At 45.9% G+C, this 22,634-nt stretch overlaps 1 protein-coding gene across 1 annotated transcript in view; it reads right to left on the bottom strand.

Moving 5' to 3' along the window:
* Positions 1-22,634, bottom strand: part of LOC136855761 (hepatoma-derived growth factor-related protein 2-like) — a 203,265-nt gene that overhangs the window by 171,406 nt on the left and 9,225 nt on the right. Inside the window, exon 2 of the mRNA XM_067133118.1 lies at positions 7,781-7,857. Coding sequence (XP_066989219.1) covers positions 7,781-7,857 — 77 coding nt within the window. The remainder of the gene's footprint in view (positions 1-7,780; positions 7,858-22,634) is intronic.

Genomic DNA, 22,634 nt, shown 5'->3' with positions numbered 1-22,634 from the left:
TGCAATTCGCTTACTCTCTTAGCAGAAGCCAGAGCAAAGAGAAACAGTGACTTCCTGGTCAGATCCCTGAAGGAAGCTTTTTGGGGAGGTTCAAATTTCTTGGACATTAAAAACTTTAGAACAACGTCTAAATTCCAACTGGGAGGCTTCGAGGTCTTGGTCTTAGACGTTTCGAAAGACCTAATCAGATCGTGAAGGTCTTTGTCTTCCGAAATATTCAGACCTCTGTGTCTGAATACTGAAGCCAGCACACTTCTGTATCCTTTGATTGTAGGAACAGCGAGGTTGCACTGCTCCCTCAAGTAAAGCAGGAAATCAGCGATGTCTGTCACAGAGGTATTGGAAGAGGATATCTTCTGAGCCTTGCTCCATCTTCTAAAAACCTCCCACTTCAACTGGTAGACGTGCAGGGTAGAGGTTCTTCTGGCTCTGGCAATAGCCTTTGCAGCCTTGCGCGAAAATCCCTTCGCTCTGACCAGTCCTTTGATAGTCTGAAGGCAGTCAGATTGAGAGCGGGGAAATTCTTGTGGAATCTGTCGAAGTGGGGCTGTCTGAGAAGATCGCTCCTGTGTGGAAGCGACCTGGGAAAATCCATCATCCATTCCAGTACCTCTGTGAACCAATCTTGAGCTGGCCAAAACGGGGCGATCAGGGTCAGTTTTGTGCCTTCTGAAGAAGCGAACTTTCTTAATACTTCCCCCAAGATTTTGAATGGGGGAAAAGCATATCCGTCTATTCCGGACCACTCCAAGAGAAGACCGTCTATAGCAACTGCCCTCAGGTCTGAGATCGGAGAGCAGTAGTTCTCCAGTCTTGCGTTCCAATGAGTCGCAAAGAGGTCTATATTCGGCCTTCCCCAAAGGCTCCACAGCTTCTTGCAAACCTTGGAATGGAGAGTCCACTCCGTGGGTAGGACTTGTTCTTTTCTGCTTAATAGATCTGCCCTCACATTCCTTTCCCCTTGCACAAACCTGGTGAGGAGTCTGATCTTCCTCTCCTCCGCCCACAACAACAACGTCCTTGCTGTTTCGTAAAGGGAGAAGGAATGTGTTCCTCCCTGTTTCCTTATGTAAGCCAGGGCTGTAGTGTTGTCTGAGTTTACCAGTATTACTGATCCTGTGACCAGTGGCTAGAAATGGATGAGGGCTAGATGCACCGTGGACAGTTCCTTCTTGTTGATGTGCCAGGTCACCTGTTCCCCCCTTCCAGGTGCCTGACACTTCTCTCGAGCCCAGTGTTGCTCCCCATCCCGACTCTGAGGCATCTGAAAACAACACTAGGTGAGGGCTCGGCAACTGAAGAGGCAATCCTCGGTTTAATTTCTGAGGGTCCAACCACCAACGGAGATCCTCCTTTACCCTGTCCGAAATCTGGAATGACTCTGACAAATCCTGAGACTTCTGATTCCATTTCTCCTTCAGGTAGAATTGAAGGGGTCTTAGGTGCAGTCTTCCTAAGGAAACGAACTGTTCCAGAGAGGAAAGGGTCCCCAGCAGACTCATCCATTCCCTCGCGGAACAATGTTCTTTCTCTAGGAAGGCAGTCACCTTCTCTAGGCAGCGATCTCTTCTTTCTCGGGATGGAATTGCTTGAAAATCCCAAGAATCCATCCAAATCCCCAGGTAGGCAATGCTCTGCTGCGGAATCACCTGGGACTTCTCGAGGTTTACTAACAGTCCTAGGGACTGGGTCAAATTTAGTGTGATAGACAAATACTCCAGACAAAGATCCTTCGATTGAGCTCGAATCAGCCAGTCGTCTAGATACAGAGAGATCCTTACTCCCTCTAGATGTAGTCAGTGTGCTACATTCCTCAAAATGCCCGTGAACACTTGGGGGGCCGTCGAAAGTCCGAAGCACAGGGCCCTGAACTGGAACACTCTTCCCTGAACCACGAACCTTAGGTATTTCCTTGAAGAGTGATGAATGGGTACGTGGAAATATACGTCTTAAAGGTCCAGGGACACCATCCAATCCCCTGGACGAAGAGCAGACACAACCGAAGAGGTCATCTCCATTGTGAACTTCGTCCTGATAACGAAGAAGTTCAGGGCGCTTACATCCAGTACCGGCCTCCACCCCCCCAAAGATTTCGGCACCAGAAACAGCCGATTGTAAAAACCTGGGGAATGGAGCTCTTGAACCGGTTCTATGGCTTCCTTCTCCAGCATCTGTTCTACTGCTTGAAGAAGGGCCTGGCTCCGGACAGGATCCTTGTACTTGGCTGATAACTCCTTTGGAGTTTTTGTCAAGGGAGGTCTCTCCCTGAAGGGGATGAGATATCCTTTCTTTAAAATAGAGAGGGACCAGTCGTCCGCCCGTCTCTGTGCCCAGACTTCGGCAAATCTCAGCAGTCTGGTACCTACTGTTGTCTGGAGGACTTGAATATCACTTTGTCTTTTTTGCTGGACGAGCTGAAGACCTTCCTCTTCTCTCTGGTCTTCGACTCCGGAAAGAGGCTCTTGAAGAAGGGCCCCCTCGAAAGGGCTCCTGAAAGGGTACCTTCTCCTTCTTAGCAAAAGGCACAGCAGGTCTCGTCCTCTTGGAAGACTGAGCCAGAAGATCCTAGGTAGCCTTCTCCGATAAGAAGCGAGAAATCTCCTAACAGTCTCCTGGGGAAAAAGATGGGACAACAGCGGAGCAAACAACAGAGAGGACCTCTGGAGAGGAGACACAGATTTAGTGAGGAAGGAGCTGAAAACCCATCTTTTCTTAAGCATTCCAGCTCCAAACAAGGCAGCGACTTCGGAGGATCCGTCCCTCACTGCTTTGTCTAAACAAGACAAAACGCTGACAAATTCATCCATGCTGAGGAATTCGGGGTCCTGCGTCCTCCTGGCCAACGCCCCAAGAGACCAATCCATAAAATTAAAGACCTCCATAACTCGAAAAAGGCCCTTGAGGAGATGGTCCAGCTCACACATCCCCCAAGTCGCCTTTGTCGCAAGGAGAGAAAGCCTTCTGGAAGAGTCCACCAGAGACGAAAAGTCAGCATCCGCCGATGAGGGGAGACCCAACCCCATCGGTTCCTTGGTCTCGTACCAAATACCAGACTTCCCCGAGAGTCTAGAAGGAGGAAAAGAGAAAACAGTCTTGCCTGCTTCCTTCTTCGACTGCATCCACTTCCCAAAGCCCTTAAAAGCCTTCTTCATAGAAATCGTAGGGCGCATCTTCACAAATGAGGAGGGTTTCGACGACTTGGTACTCTCCCATAAGGAACCAGGAGAAGGAGGGGCAGCATGACTAAGAGAGTCTCCAAACTCCTGAACCAATAAAGCAGCCAGTCTCTTGTAGTCCGAGATACCAGCGTCTTTGGGGGATTCATCCTCTGAAACGTCCTCCAAAGGAGCAGCCGGAGAAGAAGGCTTGAAGGAAGAGGAGCGCCTATCAGGAGAAGAAAGCTTGGAAGGAGAAGCGTTCCTGTCCATCGAAGAGCGCCTGCCAGGAGTAGGGCGCCTGCTGCCAGACTGGCGCCTGACAGGAGCGGGGCTCTTGTCCACCGAAGAGCACCTGCTAGGAGAGCGGCGCCTATTACCAGAAGAGCGCCTGGCAGGAGAAGAGTGCTTGCTGGGAGGGGAAGAGCGTCTGGACGGAGAGGCGCTTCCTTCCGAAGAAGAGCGCCTGGTAGAAACGCGCCTGCTGGGAGAAGAGCGCCTACTCAGAGAAAAGTTTGCTGCTGGAAGGGCGCTTAACGGGAGAAGAGCGTCTGCTGGAAGAAGGACGCTTACTGGAGCTCTTGACAGGAAGAAAATCGTCCTTCCTACGAGAAGAATCCTTGGAAAGAGAACCCACAAGAGCTGACAACTGAGCTTGGAGACCGACCAAAATCTGCTTGGTCGACTCCTGTACTCCTCCTGGAGAGGACGAAGGGGATCTTCGGGCTCTCTTCTTGCTCACCGGAGCCTCTGGGAAGCGCTCAGGGCTCGAATCCAAGGCGTCACCTCTAGGAGCCTTCCAGGACCTCTTCAGAGGGCGCGACTCCTCAGCCGAACTCCATCCGCGCCTCGGAGAAGACGAGTCAGAAGCAGAAAAACACTTCCTTAGGATGCCTTTCCTGTGGTGATCCAAGGCAGCCTGGGGCGCATCAACAGGGTCTGCCGAAGGGACGCCTGACCGTTGGGGATGCTCTACATCCTCCTTGCGGCTTCGACATTCCTCCTCCACTGGTCCTGGGAGTTTGGAAGCGGTCTGAGCCTAGGAGCAATGCGGGCCGATCAGACGCCCCCTCCACTGCACTGGGGACACTGCACAAATCACTATCACTCTTACTTTTCTCTTCTTTCCTCGCACGCAGTTGCGATTGCATCCTACGGATCTCCGCCTTCATTGCAGCCATTTCTGATGACAAATCCGCAGGTTCGGTGAAAGGAGAAGGGGCTGAAACCAGAGTTTTAGGAGAATATACAATGTTATTAGTGTCTACTTCAAGCTCATTAGAGCGAGACCTACTAGAGCTTCTAGAGGAAGCTTTCCTAGCTCTATCCTTCTCAAGTTTCCTCACATAAGAATTCAAAGCCTTCCATTCCTTCTCAGACAGATTCTCGCATTCCTTACACCTATTGTCAAAAGAGCAATCATTCCCCTGACACCTCATGCATACAGTGTGAGGGTCTACCGAAGCTTTCGGCAACCTCACCTTACACTCTTGCCTAACACACACTCGAAACACCGTTGCAACATTAACATCACACATCTTGACAGAAAAATCCTAAACAATTCCAAAAAACAGTCCACAATAGCGTATGCCAAGCCAAAGATCCAATACGTCACCAAAATCCGCTCAAAAGATCCTCAGCAAGCGAAAAGAAATCAAAGCAGGAGGAACCAACAACAGATGTTGCGGAACCAGCGACAGAGAAAATCTGATTAGAAAACGGGAATGGTTCCTATTCCCACCACCCAGCGGCGGGAAAGGTAGATCACCTGACCTACCTGCAGCGTGTGCCGCGAGATTTGAAATTCTGTCGGGAACGTCGGAGACTATAGCTAAGTATATATCTGACGGGTAAGTTGCATGTACAAAATACTGTATCATTTTCAAGTAACTTACCAAGTAATTATATAGCTGAATCCACATTGACAGGAGGTGGGATACATGGAGATATTCAACTCCAAAACATTAAGAAAAGTAATGACTTTGAAATAGAAAAGTTGCCAGCATTGATACAATGCTTGTTGTTTCCTTAATCCACAGTGGCATGGCGATATAGCCACAGGTTGTCCCTACTTTAGTGGGAACTTTGTAGTGAAGGAAGGTTTCCGATAGCTAGCAAAGCTTAAAAAAAGGTATCCTTGCCCTGAGCATAAAACCAGAATAAAAAACCAGACAACATTGTCACCTACACTGGAATAATAAACCACAACCAAACCACTAAAAAAAAATGGTGGGTACTCAGGTACAATGTATCCCCAGGCTCCCCCTGGACTCGACACCCTGAATCAAGGTGAGGAGATAAGAGGGAAAGAGAGCTCCCTACGCTTCCTCTCAAACACAGCTTCCACTTCCTTCACTTAACGAGCTGCGAAGAAATACTTGCATTTCCAATAGGTAGATTGTAGGATGGACAAGAGGGACATATTATGCCTAAAAGCAAGAGAGGTAGCGACAGCTCGGACCTCACGAGCTTTCACCTTATGGGTCTTTCTGTAAAAACCCATAATAGCCACCAGCTGACGCTTAATCGGGTCCAATGAAGGGTCCTCCTGAACCGAAGAGTGAACTTGAGGGGGCAAAGGTGGCGCCATGCACTGGTGCTGGGTGTACAAGAGCTGGTGCCACCAGCTTGGGAGCTGGAGACTGACACTTGAAAGCGGGTGCCAAGCGCTCTGGTGGCGACGGGTGCTCGGAGGCACAGAGGTGCTTAGGTGAAGACGACTGGTGTCTGAGCAGGTCTTTCGGGCGCTTGGGGGCCAAAAAAGGGTGCTCCACATACGGTGAAAATGACTCCGGGCTATCCCAAGCCGACACAAGGGGTTAAGCCAAAGTAGGGGCAGGAGGAGGCTCAGCAAAGCCACAAGAGGGCTGAGTGCTATGACTTGCCTCTCTATACCTCTTGACTGGAAGAGGGGGAGCGGTCTGCGCCATCAGATCCCCTATTGAGAGGGTGAGACAAAGCAGGGAAGCGCCACCGGCACCTCTTGTCGGGGCTGGAACCTTCTGAATCCGACAAGAGGTGACGCTCACTCACTTTGACGCCTTTCCAGTGGTCGTCGACACGACACCTGGGATTGGGCAACAGGCTTGAATGAGGGGGCAACTACCCATGGGCAAACCCCACTGGCTTCCCTTGGACCTCAGGTATGTCTTCCCGCAGGTTCAGTGGAGCGGGACAGGGATTTTCGTCTAGGAGCACTAGCAGGATGGGTAGCTGAGCACCAGCAGGATGTGCTAGCAGAGAAGGTGGCTACTGAACATTGTCACCATGCAAATTAGGAGACACTTTTTCTGAAAGCACTTTTAGGGTCACCCCTAATTCAGCCACTTCACTGATTACTAAATTAAGTTTTTGATCGACCCTTGATTTGATGCTGGCAATGGGATTGGGATTGGAGCATGAGAACCAGGCACAGGAGTATGTAGTAAAGTAGTAGGAGGGCTAGGGATAGGAGACCTGGTGATGAAGGGACATTACTATCCTCTGCTGGCCTAGTCAAAGGAGCAGACTCTAGATTAGCCCTATTTTCGGCTCTAGAGACCGCCTTTCTCTTTTTCTCCATCTCAAACTTGACTAATGAGACTAACACTTTCCATTTCTTATCATCCCAGTCCTAACATTCACTGCAAGTATTCTCCCTATTACATTCCTGGCCTCTACACTTAATACACTTGGAATGAGAGTCGTATGACGACTTAGTTAATCTAGTCCACATTAAGAGAAAAAGCTAAAAACAATGTTAAGTAAATAGCTAACAAAGCAACTAATCACTGAAGGGCACAACAAAATTCGAATACTTCACCAATTCCTTGAAAATACTTTCAAAAAGCCATGAAGAAAGGTTTCAGAGAACACCTGATGTTAGTCAAGAGCCAGCAGAAAACAAATTGAGCTCTTTGCTACGTTGTTCCTCTTTTTCCCCAAAAGTGGGCAGGATTTTGTCAGTTACACAAAACAATTGAAGTGCTACTGTGAATTTTTAATTCTTAGGCTGCTGTGGTTGAAAAACTATAGCTATATAATTACTTGGAAAGTTACTTATATGAAACATACACAAAGTGTCAATGACCACAATTAAAAACTGTATCTTTACTGCAATGTCATTCAGGATCCTCTAAGAACTGCTATGTCCTGTTTTAAGGAAGCAATATAGGACAAAGGAATAATTCATTAACTATATTTCAATAAAAACTCTTAGTGACACATGGATGCACATCTATTAAGCCCCAGTGAAAGTAATACGCTTGGCTGCATACTACAATTCTACACATAACAGCTTTACTTTTCTACTCTTCTTTTGTAATAATGAAGCAAAATACTACATATTGCACTATGTTACACTAATATTTTTATTATATGATAAGGAAACAATAAATAACCTGATCGCCCTCCCCAGGTTGCTGTGGCAAGCCTGGTGGGTTTCTTTTTTTGCCTTGCAAGGTGTCCAGCTCCACCTTGCCAACCAACTGCTTCTGGGAATTTTTTTAATGACATGTTCACCTTTATTCATCCTTATTATAATGAAATTATTATAAATAATGTAATGAACAAAGGTTTGCAGTTGTGCAGGAACAATCAGCTATTCATCCTTTACATTAGAACATCAACTGCTCAGTCAAACTTACGTTTCATAAGTTCCATAAAAAAGGACTGGATATTTTTTTGGTGGTTTTCCTGAAGGGTCCTCTTCGAAGTTCTCAATCTGGAAAAAACACTGCAAATTAGAGTACTTCGGCATTTCCTTTATTTCAACAAAGACAAATTAAAATACAATCAGTTTCAAGAATCAGATGATGACATCAATGTCAACAACTTCCTAAATATAGCAAATTTATCAAAATATTTGTATTTTTCCTAACACAAACCTTTAGTTCTTTACATAGATTTTGCTTGCGAACACAAGATGGAATGGCTGTTTAACTTTCAGACAAGGTCATTAACTGCTGACGGTTGGGGGAAACCCTGCCCACCTGTCAGTCTGCACTCTACTATGCCTACTGGCCCAGGTACCAGAATGAAGGGTGGCTGAGGAAGGACATAAATGTAAAGAGGAACTGATTACAGGGTTTGTCTTTCCCCAGACAACGCCTAAGGGTTATCGGTTTCCTCTCAGGAGCAGGCAGTTATAAATTAGGGGTTTGCATACTTTATTATTATTATTAACAATTATGAGCAGGCAAACAAGATGAAACAAAAGCATGAAAGGCAAACTGCAGTCAGGCAGAGAGAGCAGCAGACGTCATCACTTGACAGCGGCCAAAAGCAAAGTTAACGACCTTGTCTGAAAGTTAAACAGCCATTCCAGCTCATGTTCACAAGCTAAATCCCTTTGTAAAAACAAAGGTTTGTATTTGTGTAGGATCATAAAAAAAAAAAAATAAATAAAACTCAATGTGACTTCAAAAGGTTGCTAATGTTTATTATTACATGAAACTGTTTCAGAATGTATTAAATCACTCTTAGAGTTTCTCATTGTAAGTTATTATAGTAGCACCTCAACTTAATACAGATGCTTTGGGAGTCTGGCTTTCTGATAATGACCAAATCTGGTAACAAAGACCCTATATTATAGCCTGTATTTGAATTCCAAACTACCCAGTACTTGACCCATAACTTTCAATTTAACCTCTTAAGCATCACCCACGTAATAATACATTTACCAAAATCTACTCAGTACTGCCTTCAATGGGATATTGCGTTCAAGACTTTAAATGTACGTGTCAAGCCGTCAAGTCCCGTAATAATGCGTTTGCACGTATAGAAAGTGTAGGAACATCATTTGGTAACACTCTTAACACATGTAAGCTGTAAATAGAAACTTATTTGCTGCCTGGCAATGTTTTTCTGGTGGTTGCTTGATGCTAGAAAGCTGGTTTTCTTTCAGTACATTTTGGGCGTTTATTGAGACAAGTTAATTTTTTGCTTCTCTCACAATGAATGTCCTAAAGAGGAGGCATATTGCTTCAGGCGAGATCAATCAAATACTATATGAGGAGTCTGATACTGATGACCTATTTGATGATGAGAGCTCTAGTTCTGAATCCTCCAGTGATGAGGCTATTGAAGGAACAAACTTTTCTCCCAATAGTGGGAGTGAAGATGACTTTTCATGTCCAAGTGACTAGGTGACGAGAGGGGGGGGGAGAGAGAGAGAGATCCCTTTGCTTTTGTTGCTGATCCTGGTGTGAAATTTATGGCTGAAGATAAAGAGAACCCATTAGAGTATTTTGAGAACTACTTTGACGATGAAACCATTGATTACCTCGTGAAAGAAACAAACAGATTTGCAAATCAGTTTCTAGGTGAGAATGTAGAACATTTGTCACCACAATTACGAGTACATAGATGGTTTGACACTTGTGCAAGTATTATGTAGTCTTTTGAAATAAAATAATAGTATTAATTGTTTTTTATTCCATCATTTAATTAATATTCCTACACTTAACTACAAGTATGAATTATAAGCATAAAAATGAATATTAACTTTGAAAAACTATTGTCACTGAAATGACAGCTAACTACAAAAAAAAAGCGTGACGGCACGTTAGAAGCGAGGTTGTCCGGGGGGGAGGGGGGCACTTAACAGGCTAAGACATTTATTTAAAAACATATAGCATCTAAAATGGTAGCATGGCAATAATAATCTCCATTATGCTGAAGTGTTGCGGTAACAGTACTTAAAAGTACTGTAGGTTATGTGCTGTTAAAATTATTTTGATGTTTATAAAGTTCACAAGGACAAAGATTTTCATCTACATAGAAATTAAATCATGAAACTGGTAGTTCCTGATATATGCTACAGGCAGTCCTCGGTTATCGACGGGGTTCCGTTCTGGGGGTGTGATGATAACTGAAAATCCGCAATTTCCAGGCTTATCGGCGCCTCTGTTAGGTATGTATTGGCGCCAATACCCAATTATCGGTGCCGATAAGCGGAAATCGGTGATTTTCAGTGCCAAAATTGCCAATTTTTGTCGCTAGACAAGCCATAAAACCGGATCGTCATTAACCGAGCCCCCGTTAACTGGGGACTGCCTGTATTTATATTCTTTGTCTCAAAGGAAATTTATTTGGTTACAATTCATCACAATTATTAATTCCCATGAAAATGAAAATCATAAAATATAACTGCAGATTTTCTTATCAACTTAAAAATGGTCACTTTTGAAGTGGTTACACTGCTTAGCCCACAAAGAAAAAAAAAATTAACATTTTTATAGTAGAGAAGGTAATCCCCGCTTACCAGCGGCATCAGTTAATGGTGTTTCAGTGTTATGGCACTTGGCTAGCGACATTGTTAACCGGATTTTTGGCACCGATCTCCAGTTAACAGCGCTGTTAAGTGGGGATTTCGGCGCCGGTCTCCGGTTAACAGCACCGTTACGTGGGGATTTCATTGCTGACCTCTGGTTAACGGCAGTGTTAAGCAGGGTTTTCGGTGCTATTATCACCGATTTTTGGTTAGCGGTGCTTGACTGGGGGGCAGGACGCCCGCCATTAATGGGGACTGCCTTAACTTGCATTTTTCCTGCTGAACTTCTTCAAATAGATTTAGCTTGCGGACAAGCTGAAACAGCCATTAAACTTCCAAAAAGGTTGTTAACTACCGACAGGTTGGAGGAAGCCCTGCCCACCTGTTGTACTGCACTCCCCTTTCGACCAAGGTACCAGAATAAGGGGTGGTTGAGGTGGGGCATGAATGTAAACAACTTGAGGTTTGTATATTAGAAAAAATTACATTTTTATAATAAGTTTGTATGTTAGAAAAAATGACATTTTTATAATAAGATAAAGTTTTATATATACTTACCAAGTAATTACAGTTATAGTTTCCACTTAACGGCAGCTTAGATTCAGTATAGTTTGTGTAGGTGATCAGCCCTTACCACTAATGGAATATTGGAAAGACCTAGCAAACAATTCTCCATTCGTTTTATGCCTTATGTCCATCAGAGGGGAGGAGGCTGGGCTCTGATTCTGTAATTACTTGGTAAGTATATATAAAACTTCATTTTATTATACAAAATGTCATTTTTATATAAGTAACTTACCAAGTCATTAAACAGCTTAATCCCACATTGACAGGAGGTGGGATACATGGACAGAGTATTCTGCAGTAAACCCCCGTTATTCGTGGGGATGCATACCACACAGCCCCCCATAGCGAATAGCTAAAACCCATGAATACTTAGAACCCTTCTAAAAACACTTAGAACTGCCTACTTTGATCGTTCAAAAAAAACACAAAAAAACTAAAAATGCTTATACAGGTATTATCCTACTTACAGTGGGGTGAAGTTCCAAAAAACCCATCGTTTCTTGGAAAAAATGTATCTCGAATACAGACCAGCCTACACTAGGGTATTCGGTACCATGGTACCGAATACCCTAGCGTAGGCTGGTCTATACATACACAGTATAGTAATTATTATCAGCTAATTCTGGGGGTTCATGCAGAGTGACTTATGATAATTCAATAAAAAGAGAAATTGAATAACAAAGAAGAATTAGCTTAGCCCACACTATGCTATATCATATACATATACTGTAGCGTAGCCTACATTGTACTGCACTCTATATTCCATATCGTATTACAGTATACAAACATCAACATAACGAATATGCATCTTTTCCATGGACCTTTTAAAATGTTATGCCTTAATTCACTGTATCCAATAATACTATATACTGTATATATTCTTATAACGCCTTTGTATTATAAATTGCGATCATGGCGATCAATATTTTAGTTTGGAAATCATTTATGCGGTATTTATTTCGCCGCATTTAACTCAGTTCAGAGAACTTTTCTTGCTTCTTGTTACCGTAAATGAATCTCTAGATACTTTACTGTATATGGGGCAAGGTTATTTTTTGTTATATGAAGTGTTTTTAAGTCGAAATATAACAAATACGTCTCGTTGTGAAATAAATTTAGCATTTTTTTTAACAGATGAGTCGATGACGTTGGCTGTTGGGGGCGTTTGTGTAAAAAAAAATCAAGATTCCTATCACTATTTCCACTTTATTTCATCATAATACGGGCTTTACGTATTTATCATTTATTGGTGTAAAAATAGCAGTAATGTGTTCTTTCATGCCCAGTAGTTTTGATTAAAATACTCTCTCCAATTTTAATTACGGTCAAGTTTCATCCATGTTGCCGATGCACGATAATTTATAGTCATCAGCAGCTTGAACATTGTTTTCTCAGCTTCAGCTACAACTTGCAGCTTAAATTTAGCGGTACATTTCCTTGATGATCTTTTATCCATACCGAATATGGGTACAATGTAAAAATATATCAGTCCTGTTCTCCTTAACATCATTTGTACTATAACCTACGGTAATCGTGTATAACTATATGTTGGTTGAAATACAAGCAAAAGGGCTGTTGTTATCTGATTTGGTGATAAGCAAAACAACAGTTTCTCAGTCAGTTGCTTATGGCTGTACGCATTCACGCCGTAAGTATAACGTTACTAACAATACTTTTATCATTCGCTGTTACTTTTTTAACTAGAAGATGGGTTAAGAGATGGAGAAAAAGAAGTTGGTCTATTGTAATTTGTCCTTTCTCGCCGCCTGATTGTACGCTGCTACCTGTGCCCGCACGAAATTTAAAAATATTTGATAAATATTGTCGTATCGTTATTAATTGCTTACCCCATTGCAAAATCAAATTATCGTAAGGAGAATTATCGTACCTCGAGCACTACCTGAATATTTTATTTTATCACAAAAAGTGCATTTAGTCACGAAAATGAGATGAAAATACAGTAATTAGTGAATAATTCTCAGTGAAAAATACCGCGAATGGGCGAACTTTCCGTGAATAATGGGTAGATACGTTCCACAGAGAAATCCGCAAATACGTGAGTCGGTGAATAGTGAGAACGCGAACACGGGGGTTTACTGTATATGTTCCATAGAGAAATCTGCGAATAGGTTAGTCATGTAATGAATTTGAAATAGAAAAGTTGCTAAAATTAAATACAAAGCTTGTCGTTCCTTATTAGTTAAGAGAGCCTGTAGTATAAAACTGCAACTGGTTGACGCTCAACTTACCCTGTAGTGGCGTGGTGGTAGAGCCAAGGGTCACCTCTACTCAAGTGGGAGCTTTGTAGCCAAGAAGTACTCCGATGGCTACCAAAGCATCAGTGGAAGTTATGCAGCTAAGGAGTTATCCAATAGCTAGCAAAACTTTAATAGGTGCCATTGTCCTGGGCACAGTCCCAACATAAAAAAACAAACAGACACACTGTCACCTACACTGAAATAACCCCACAACCCATCCACTGAGAGTGGTGGGTGCTCCAAGTACTTTGTACCTCAAGGCTCCTAAAAAACTCTATACCTTATCAGAAGGTGCAGAGATAGTAGGAGAAAATCTTATGCTTCCTCCTGCCATACCATCACATTCACTATCCTGTGGTACTGCAGAATTTCCATGCTACTTAGCTGGCGCCAGGTGGGCTGTGGAAGCTTGCGGATTGGTATATACCGCTGGTGCCAGACTGTAGCTGACGCCCGAAGAGCTGGGTGCCAGCAGAGCTAGAAGTTCAGGTTTCACTTAAGATAGTGATATGTGAAGGACGATTATACTTCCAGTAGGTTGATGCAGAATGGAAGTATTGGTCATATGTGCCTGTGAGACGTGAAGGACGATGTACTTCCCCTAGGTTGATGCCAAATGGAAGGAAGGGACATATGTGCCTGAAAGCTGAAAGCTAAAGAAGTAGAGGCTGCTCAGATGACCTTAGCTTTCACTAAAAGAAGGCAAAGTTGTTCTTCTGAATCTGAGTGTTTCAGAAATTCCCTTAAGGATGAAGGACAATGGGATCTTAATCCAAGGGAGAGGGGTTCTTGACCAAACATCAAAGGACAAGAAAGCCCTCTAGATTATCAAGTCCTATTGAGGTAAATACTTATAAAACTCCAATTGGACAGAGAGTTCACTCTTTTCCCTCAGAGTTGGTGAGCGCTCCTGGGTGCTTGGAGCATGCGCTGGCACCAAGTTGTGGCTGGTGCCAGGCGAGCTGGAAACCAGGTGAGTTAGGAACTCAGGAACTGGACGGGGCTCCTGGAAGCCAAGGATGTCCATTAAACTCTAAGGGAGAAAGAACGGATCCAGGTCACTGATGGATCCTCGTTCTTGGCCAAAATCAAAGGAAAAACGAGGATAACACATCTCTTACTTCCTAGCTGGGTGTGAAAAAGGCTTGCGAGGTCTTTGAAAAGATGAAAGATCCAGGTCTCTGTGCTTAACCAGAGATAAGCATAGATCAGTATCTCTTTAAGGCAAGCGAGAGAACCTAGATCTTCTCAGAAACACAGAGGTAATCTGCAGCAGGGTCAGAGGTGTCTAAAAAGAAGAGATGAAGAGTCTGAGACACCAGCTTTGGAAGACGACCACTAAGTCTGGGAGACGGAGGAAGAGGGTGACTTCTGAATCTTGTAATAGCCTCTGCAACACGTCTTGAAGACTCTTCGGAAGACAATCCTGTTGACAGTCTGGCGCCCGTCTAGGCAAGAGCGGAGACGGCCCCCCCTTCCGCAGTATCTCTGAAGCTAGGTTGTCTGCGAAGACAGTTTGGGGAAAAGATCTTGTAGAGTCCATCAACAACTGTAGTACAGTAACTGGAAACTGAGCCTGAGACTGTTCAGCGCTTCCTTGATCATGTAGAAGGTTCCTTGAAAAGGCAAACAGGTCCAAGGCTGGCTTGCTTCATACAATAAAGAGATTCTGACAACTCGCAATCGAAAGGACAAGCTTCTGACGTCCCAGTATGTCCTTCGACGCTTAGTCCCTGAAAAAATCAAATGACTGGAAGACTTGATTGATCTGTCAACAGAGGAAGAACTCTGCTGATTGGTTGAGAGGGAACACCAGATCCAGCTCACTGCTCAAGTAGATGTGTTAGGACTGAAGTCTAATCCAAACAGACTACCATAGAGCTAGGGTCGAGCAATAATAGAGCCATTAGGGAAAACGTTTTAGCTCTCCAAAGTATAAGTGAGGCTCTGTTCTTCTTGGGGACTGAGTCCTGGACATCTTCCCAGTTCTTCAAATGTGCTCCTTTGACCAAGATCTGAGGTGCTGCGAATACTAGAACTAAGCTCAGCAGAAGGAATTCCCTTGCACTAGTCATGTTCAGACAGCCACCACTGGAAATCTGACAAAAGAAAACAACACGGAGGTGCCTGACTGTGTTTCCATCCTGCTAAAAGTTACTGTCAAGAGCCTCCAAGCCTCTTTTCTTCGAAGATAATGAAGGAGTCAGTCGACATGTAAAGACAAGTAACGCCCAAACAAAAAGGGGGAAGTCAAATGCAGGGATAGCTAGTAACTGGGAGAGGGCGAAGCACAGATTGCCAATTGGGAAGCCCTGTCCTGAATGGCAGAACTAAAAAACTCTGGAGTTTGGACAGGTACCTGGAAGAGTGCTCCCTGCATATCCAAGCTCCTATCCAATCGCCCTGGAGAATGGGTGAAAAAACTATCTGGACCATCTTCCTCTTGGCCTCCATCTACTGTCCACGAAAGAGAAATGAACTGTGGTCATGAAGCCCATCGTCAGGAGCCGAGTACAAGAAAGTGTTGAGCATTCCAAAACTAGAGTCAGAATGGCATCATTTGGGAGCAATAGCCTGTTGCAACTGTGTGAATCTCACAGTAGAAGAGAGCACCAGAGATCTCCTTCTAGAGAATACAAAATAAGAGCGGGAATAACTCTTCCAAGTCTGTACATGACAGGGTACAGAAACAATCCAAGGAGCTGACCCTCTGGTGCTGGGTGCTCTGACACTGGAAACTCGGACACTATACCACGGAGGCCACTGAGTACTTGGACACTAGGATACATACGGATGCTCAGAACTTGGGCTCTCGGAAGTTGGGGGCTTGGAACCTGGTGGCTCAGAACTCGGAACTTGGGATCTCGGAACTCGGTAGCTTGGAACTTGGGCGCTCTCCGACTGTCTAGATTCGGAGAGCAATGAGGACAACCACTGACACACCAAAACTGGGAAATATATCTTTAAAATGGCTGAGATAAATCCAAGGAAACAACATTGGTGTCACTAGTCTACACTGTGATCCATAACTAACCACACTGGGATCCTGAAAGTGTCAATGGAGCCTCTTGTCCACACTGGGATCCTTATCTTGTTCACACTGGGATCCATAAACTGAAATAAAAGTCATCGACACCACTACGGCCAAGGCAAGCACAACTTTATGGACACCTATCCAATGGCAGTCAGTCGAGACCTGCAAACAACTGGCTTCGACTGAGGGTAACTATCTGGGGCAAAACCCTTTCGGACTCACAATGACTGACAGTATGCCTCTTCCAAGGTGCAGGGGAGACTGACAGGGACTGGGTTTATGAGATCCGAGAGGGTCGCATAGGTCCGTCGAGACCTGCAGACAACAGGCTCGACTGAGGGGTAACTATCTGGGGCAAAACCCTTCGGACTGACATGGACCAACAGTATGCCTCCTCCAAGGTGCAGGGGAGTCTGACAGGGACTGGGTTTATAAGATCCGAGAGGCCCGGATAGGTTCATCGAGACTTGTGGACAACAGGTTCGACTGAGGGGTAACACTCTGGGGCAAAACCCTTTGGACTCACATGGACCAACAGTATGCTTCCTCCCAGGTGCAAGGGAGTCTGACACGGACTGGGTTTATGAGATCCGAGAGAGCCAGATAGTTACCTCCTCCACTACACATCCAACAAGTAGCCTTTCCAGTGGCTGTCTGCCGATACCTGGAACCGCAACAGGCTCCACTGAGGGGGGGCAACAACCCGTGTGGAAATCACAATTTTTGAAAGTAATTTGTATTTTTCCTAACTATACAAACCTGAGGTCCTTTACATTAGGAATTACTTTCAGCATAGGTTGGAAACGGCCGTTAAACTCTTGAGCAAGGTGGTTAGGCAGTAACTACCGCCAGGTAGGCAGGAATACCCGCCTGCCCAGGTGTAAACATTCCAGTTTGCCTTTCGGTCCAGGTTCATATTGAGGGGTGGCATGAGGTGGGCATAATATGTAATGTAAAGGACCTCAGGTTTGTATATGTTAGGAAAAATACAATTTGCTTTAAAAACTGTGATTTGTTCCGACACGATATACAAACCATCAGTCCTTTTACATTAGGAAGACTCACTGGTTGGATGGAGGAATCTGAGTGAGTCTCCTGAACTGACTGGAGTCCTGCCACCTGAGCTACCCTCCCTGGTCGAAAGAGCGAGGAGGAGTACTGCCTCCACATATTGATCGGAGTGTAGAACGGCAAGATCAAATGTCAGATACTGACCTTTTAACGCATGAGTGAGGAAACGTGACTCATAATGAAATAGGCTGGAAGAATCTTAGAGTTGGAGGCAGTAAGGAAAAGCTGAGACAGGGTTTCCCTTATTGCCAGACTCTCCTTCCTCCCATTGCTAGAGGAAGGAGCGGAATTGCTTCTATGAGTCTAGGAGAAAAATAGAATGGGTGCTCGATGTGTAGTCTTACCACATCAGTGCCAGGTCCACCATGTGTTGGTTCGAGTCCTATTCTCATCCCGAAGGAGGAGGAAGAGAGGCCAGTCACTCTCGGTACCCTTCTCACTTCCAGAACCAACACCTTAGGCGAGATGCTACTCATCCTCTTGAAGGAGCTGGGTAAGAAAACACAGCTTGTTGAGCAGCCACCACAGGGCCAAGGAAAAAAGGTTCCAAGGGCCTGTGGGCAAGACCATAGGAAGACAAGAGTGTGTTCTATGAGGCCATGTCTTGCTTCCAGCCCAACAGAAACTTCCGGAATACAAGTGATGGGCCAAGCCATCGGCTTCGTGAGCTCTCGGTTGGAAGGTGCTGGTATCGTCATCGTCAGCTGCCAAGTACCTCCTTCGATTGCTTCACGAAGTCAGGAGGAAGATGTGTCCTTAAGCACTTCTTCCTTGGAAGAGAGAGTACTAGCAAAAATGTCGACGACATCCAGGTTAGGAGTGTCGAGCCTTTTCGGAAAGTACCACAGCTGCCAAAAGGACAAAGTAACAAATAATCTGGATCATCGATACAAAGTCCATGGAGAAGGGGAACAAGGACAACTCGAACCTGACAATAGATGCCAAAGGATTCGGAGTCCACCTAGGACATCCGAGGAGTTGAGGTATTGATCCCCTTCACCTATTCTTCCATCTTCTACGCCAAGGCTGGAGCAAGATGAGAGATGGTCCTAAGAGGGCACATCTCTATCCGACGACTCTCATAAGGGCGCATGCAGCATGGGACAGGAACCCTAAACGAGAGTCACATGCCACCCAAGGAACAGTTCCCTGGGACAGCAAGACCAAAGGAGCTTCTCATCCTCTTGACTGAGGAGAAGGCTACTTCAGATAGAAGACTAGGTCGCAAGGGCCTACGTTCTTCACAAATGAAAGGGAAAGAAGCAACCCTCGGCAGACAAGATGAGGAAGTCCAGACTTGAAGAGCGACTGACCCGAGAAGGAGTTCCGCAACGACACCCACCAGCAAAGATGGCTCCAGTCCCTGGGACAGTGTTGCACAGGACTTCAAGAGATATCCAGCTATAGCCGCTGCCGCTCGGCGAGAAAGTCTATGCTTGCAAGGGAAGCTGGAAGGTCTCCCAGTCCCACACACACAGGGATGTACTGCCCGAAGAGCCGCTTCTTGTGTAGCTGCTACAGGAGGTTGGGTCAAGCAGAACTCTTCTCGATGCCTCGGCTATCAGGTTGGGCGAGAGGTGAAGTCTTCCGGCATTTGTCTGTAACTCGGGGTGAGCAATGTTTGTGAACCCCTAGCGAAACAGACAAATACGGAGGGAAAAACTTAGATATCGAATTTTCCCCCAAAAAGACAGCATGCCTCACCGTAACAACCGCTGGGTCTGGTATGAAGGAGCGAGAAAAACTCCCGACTTGTTGTGCAGGGAGGCAACAGAAAGACAGTAGAGATTTCTCAGTCGAGCAGTCTCTTCGTGAATCTTCGTAAAGAAAAGAATGAGCAGCATGTTCTGTCCCAATCACTCAAACCTGAGGCCAAGCTCGCCTACCAATACATCCCCACCAGGAATGTATCTGGCTAATCGAGCTGTCGAGCACACTATACAACACTCGAGGACCTGCAAATGTTGACAGATGAAACAAGAGGTAAAAACGATTCCCTCTTGTTTGTAGACAAATGCCACTACTGCGGTTTTGTTGTTCAACGAAACCACCAAGTGTCACAAAACTAATACTGAATTCTTGGAGGGCCAAAAGGTTGCCTTGAGCCCTGGATGGTGACGAGAAGGACTAACTGTCTCAGTCACACACCTTCAAGACAAAGTCTTACCGGTGTGCGCCTATTCCTCGATCGGTGAATTCGTAAGTAGACACCGATGTGAGGAGAATATGCAAGCATATTCGAAGGTTCCTTCAATCAAGAATTAGCCTAGCTCTTTCCTCATACTTCGAAGAGGAAAGAAGGACAGAGGAATGGAAGCAGACCTCCATTCTCCACCATGGGGAAGCTTCTGCAAGATGACAGGATACTGAGACAATTAGCTCTAGCCGGGCTGGCATTTCCTGAATTGGGAGCACAGGAGAGAAAGCAGGATGAAAGTTTGATAAAAAGAATTGCCGAGACACAGTTATGCACACTTTCCTATTAGGGAAGAAGAGGGCTATGTGTTCCGCAATCTTCTTCCGAAGACTGAGACTTCTTAGGAGTTGAGGGGGCATGGCTTGAACTCAAGGTCAAGTCGAGATGACTAAGGCCCAAAGGTCTTGGCCATTGTCCAAAGGACAAGGCAGTGCCCTGGTACGAACCTTGATTATCGAGGTATCTGGCAAATCTCTGAAAGAGAAAGGCAAAACCAAGTAAAGGTTCATTCCTAAGGGTCGAGCCAACTCGGGACTTACGAAACCGGAGACCTGAATTAGGACAAAGTCCTTCTTCTTACCACCAGAATTGCCCACAGAACTGCAGTCAGGAAGACCCTCTGAGGCAAGAATTCGTACTCTGTCGAGGAAGGGAAGAAGCTTGGTGTCTCAACCTGAATTATAGAGGGATGAGTGAGTTTTTTAATTAGCATTTCTCAAGAGAGAGAGAGAGAGAGAGAGAGAGAGAGAGAGAGAGAGAGAGAGAGAGAGAGAGAGAGAGAGAGAGAGAGAGAGAGTGTGTGTGTGTGTGTGTGTGTGTGTGTGTGTGTAATTGTCGTTAGTGAGTGCTTCGGTTGTTGGAAGAGGGATGAGGTCGTTAGTTTGTTTACAGCGCTGTCTGTCTGTGGAATATGTGAAGGATTTTTCGGTTTTTGAGTGAGTCTTGAGTCAGAGCTAGTGCCGGTCAGTCGTTTGGTCTTGGACAGTTTTTGTGTGCTTTTTGAGAGTTGTTGGTTTTTCTTGTTAGTGTGCTGTTCTTGTTGTGTATATAGTTCTATCTTCTTTTTTTTTGTTTCCTTGTTTTGTTTGTGTGGTTTTGTGTGCTGTGTGGCGACCGTGGATGCCTTACTCCATCTTCCAGCAACCGAGGATCAGGGTGAGTGTTGTGTACTGTTTTTTGTGGTTTTGCATTCCGCCACAGAATGAGCTCCTTGTCTAAAGAAAAGAATTCATCAGGTCGAGAACATTCTCGGAAGCAAGGACCGCGGGCAGCCCCGACACTCTCAGCCCCTCGGGAACTGCAAGGGTTGTGAGTGATGAAGATTTTTCATTGCGGGAGGCGCGGTCCTGTCCCGGGAATCCTCGCTGACAAATCGGGTAAAGTTCTCCGAAAACGAGGGCGATCGCAACTTGAAGAGGAAGACCTCATTGCTTCCCGGCCTTGCCAAACTCCTGTACCTCTCTCCTTGGAGGAGACCTTGACAGATCCCAAGATACCCTCCTCGGCTACCTGGTTGTACTACAAGACCATCAGGGGACCGACACCCAAAGCACACCAGGCAGCCAAACTCCGAAGACAAATTCGTCGGAGCTCTCTCTGTCCACCTTGTGCCTCTTGGAACAACCGAGAGGAAGAGAGAACAGGTGAGGAGAGAGAATACCCCTACCTGTCCTGCCGGTAAGACCAGTGGGAGAGGCGGACCATGAGCGACAGTCAACCAGAAGGAGATTACTGCCACACGGGGGAAGAAGAGTGCTTGTGCCGTGGCAAAGTGCTTTCCTGGGAAGAGCAGAAAGTTCACTCGAACAGAGCCGAGAACCCAATTCTGAAAAAACCGAGTGGGGCCGAGCCAAGCCAAACCGAACCGAGCCAATCACGCGAATGCGATCCAGCTGGGTGATATGCAGTGGACTGAGAGGCAGTCGGGGTGGAGCAGGCCTGGGCAACTGAGCCAAGCCAGTCTCGCAAGCGCGACCAGGGGCTGAGCGGGGAGAGCAAGCCGAGTGAGCCAAGCCAGTCTCGCAAGCACGACCAGGGGCCGAGCAGAGCCGAGCCAATCGTGTGAACACAATCGGAACTGACAGGGCGAAACTCGTCTGACGTGAACTAGTGCTAGTTTCTCAAACTCTAAACTCCTTCGAGGCCGAGGCCACTCAAGAAGAGGGTTCAAAGGCGAATTCTGTGTCTACTATCCTGCATACTCAAACCCTAAGGTTCAAGGGACAAGAATGAAACCCGCCAAGCAACCGAAGCAGCTGGCGGGCAGTACCGAGCTACCTAGCGTCTCGGCACCCAGACACCTGGGTGTCTCGGCACTTTCTCTCATCCTGTGGTGCTCATCAGGAGAGCGCTCGTGATCCATAGAATTCGAGCGACCCACCAGACTCCCATAATCAGGAGAAGCTGTTTATGTTTCCTAAGAGATCGAAAAGAGCCAGGCACAGAACCAGTCTTGGACGCATACTTCCAAGACTGGCAATGAGGGCGCGCTCTTGTGGCCCCCAAAACACCAGACCCCACAGGGGAATGCGAATCGACTCCTGCACAAAGGCGGGAAGAGCCAGCAAGAGATACTTGTCTCCCGAAAAAGAGCAGTCCCTTAGAAGTCCCGCAGGACTGCTGAAGGGAATCTCTTTCCTGCTTCTTCTGGTGTTCGAACTGGCAGGATCGAGACACCAGGCTGGGAACCCGACCAAGCACTGGCAAGCACTCGGGGAGTGCTTGTGGTGCTGGCAGGAAGAGCTGAGGCAGCCCTTTCTCTTGCACTGCTCCCAAACTGGGCTGGGGAGAGTACTCTCCAAACCATAGTGGGATACTCGTTATTCCATAGAATCTTGAGTACTCGGAGCGGCTCGCGAACGAGCGCCCGAAGCAGGCCCCATCTTAGAGGTGGAACCTCTAGGACTGGGAACGGGATCGCAAACCGAGGTCTGCATGCCCGCTGGCTCAAACACAAAACCCTGGGGTATGGGATCGGTTTCCTAACCCAAAGGTAGGGAAGAGCCAATGAGAGATCCACTGCCTCCTCGGAAGGAGGCAGTCTCTAAGACACCACAGGCATCAAGGAGAAAGAAGTAGCTTTTCTCTCCTTGGCAGGAGC

This window comes from Macrobrachium rosenbergii, chromosome 33 (assembly GCF_040412425.1).
Source record: "Macrobrachium rosenbergii isolate ZJJX-2024 chromosome 33, ASM4041242v1, whole genome shotgun sequence".
In the NCBI taxonomy this organism is placed as follows: domain Eukaryota; kingdom Metazoa; phylum Arthropoda; class Malacostraca; order Decapoda; family Palaemonidae; genus Macrobrachium; species Macrobrachium rosenbergii.
The sequence above is the reverse complement of the archived record's forward strand: the minus strand, read 5'-3'. Positions and strand labels throughout refer to the sequence as shown.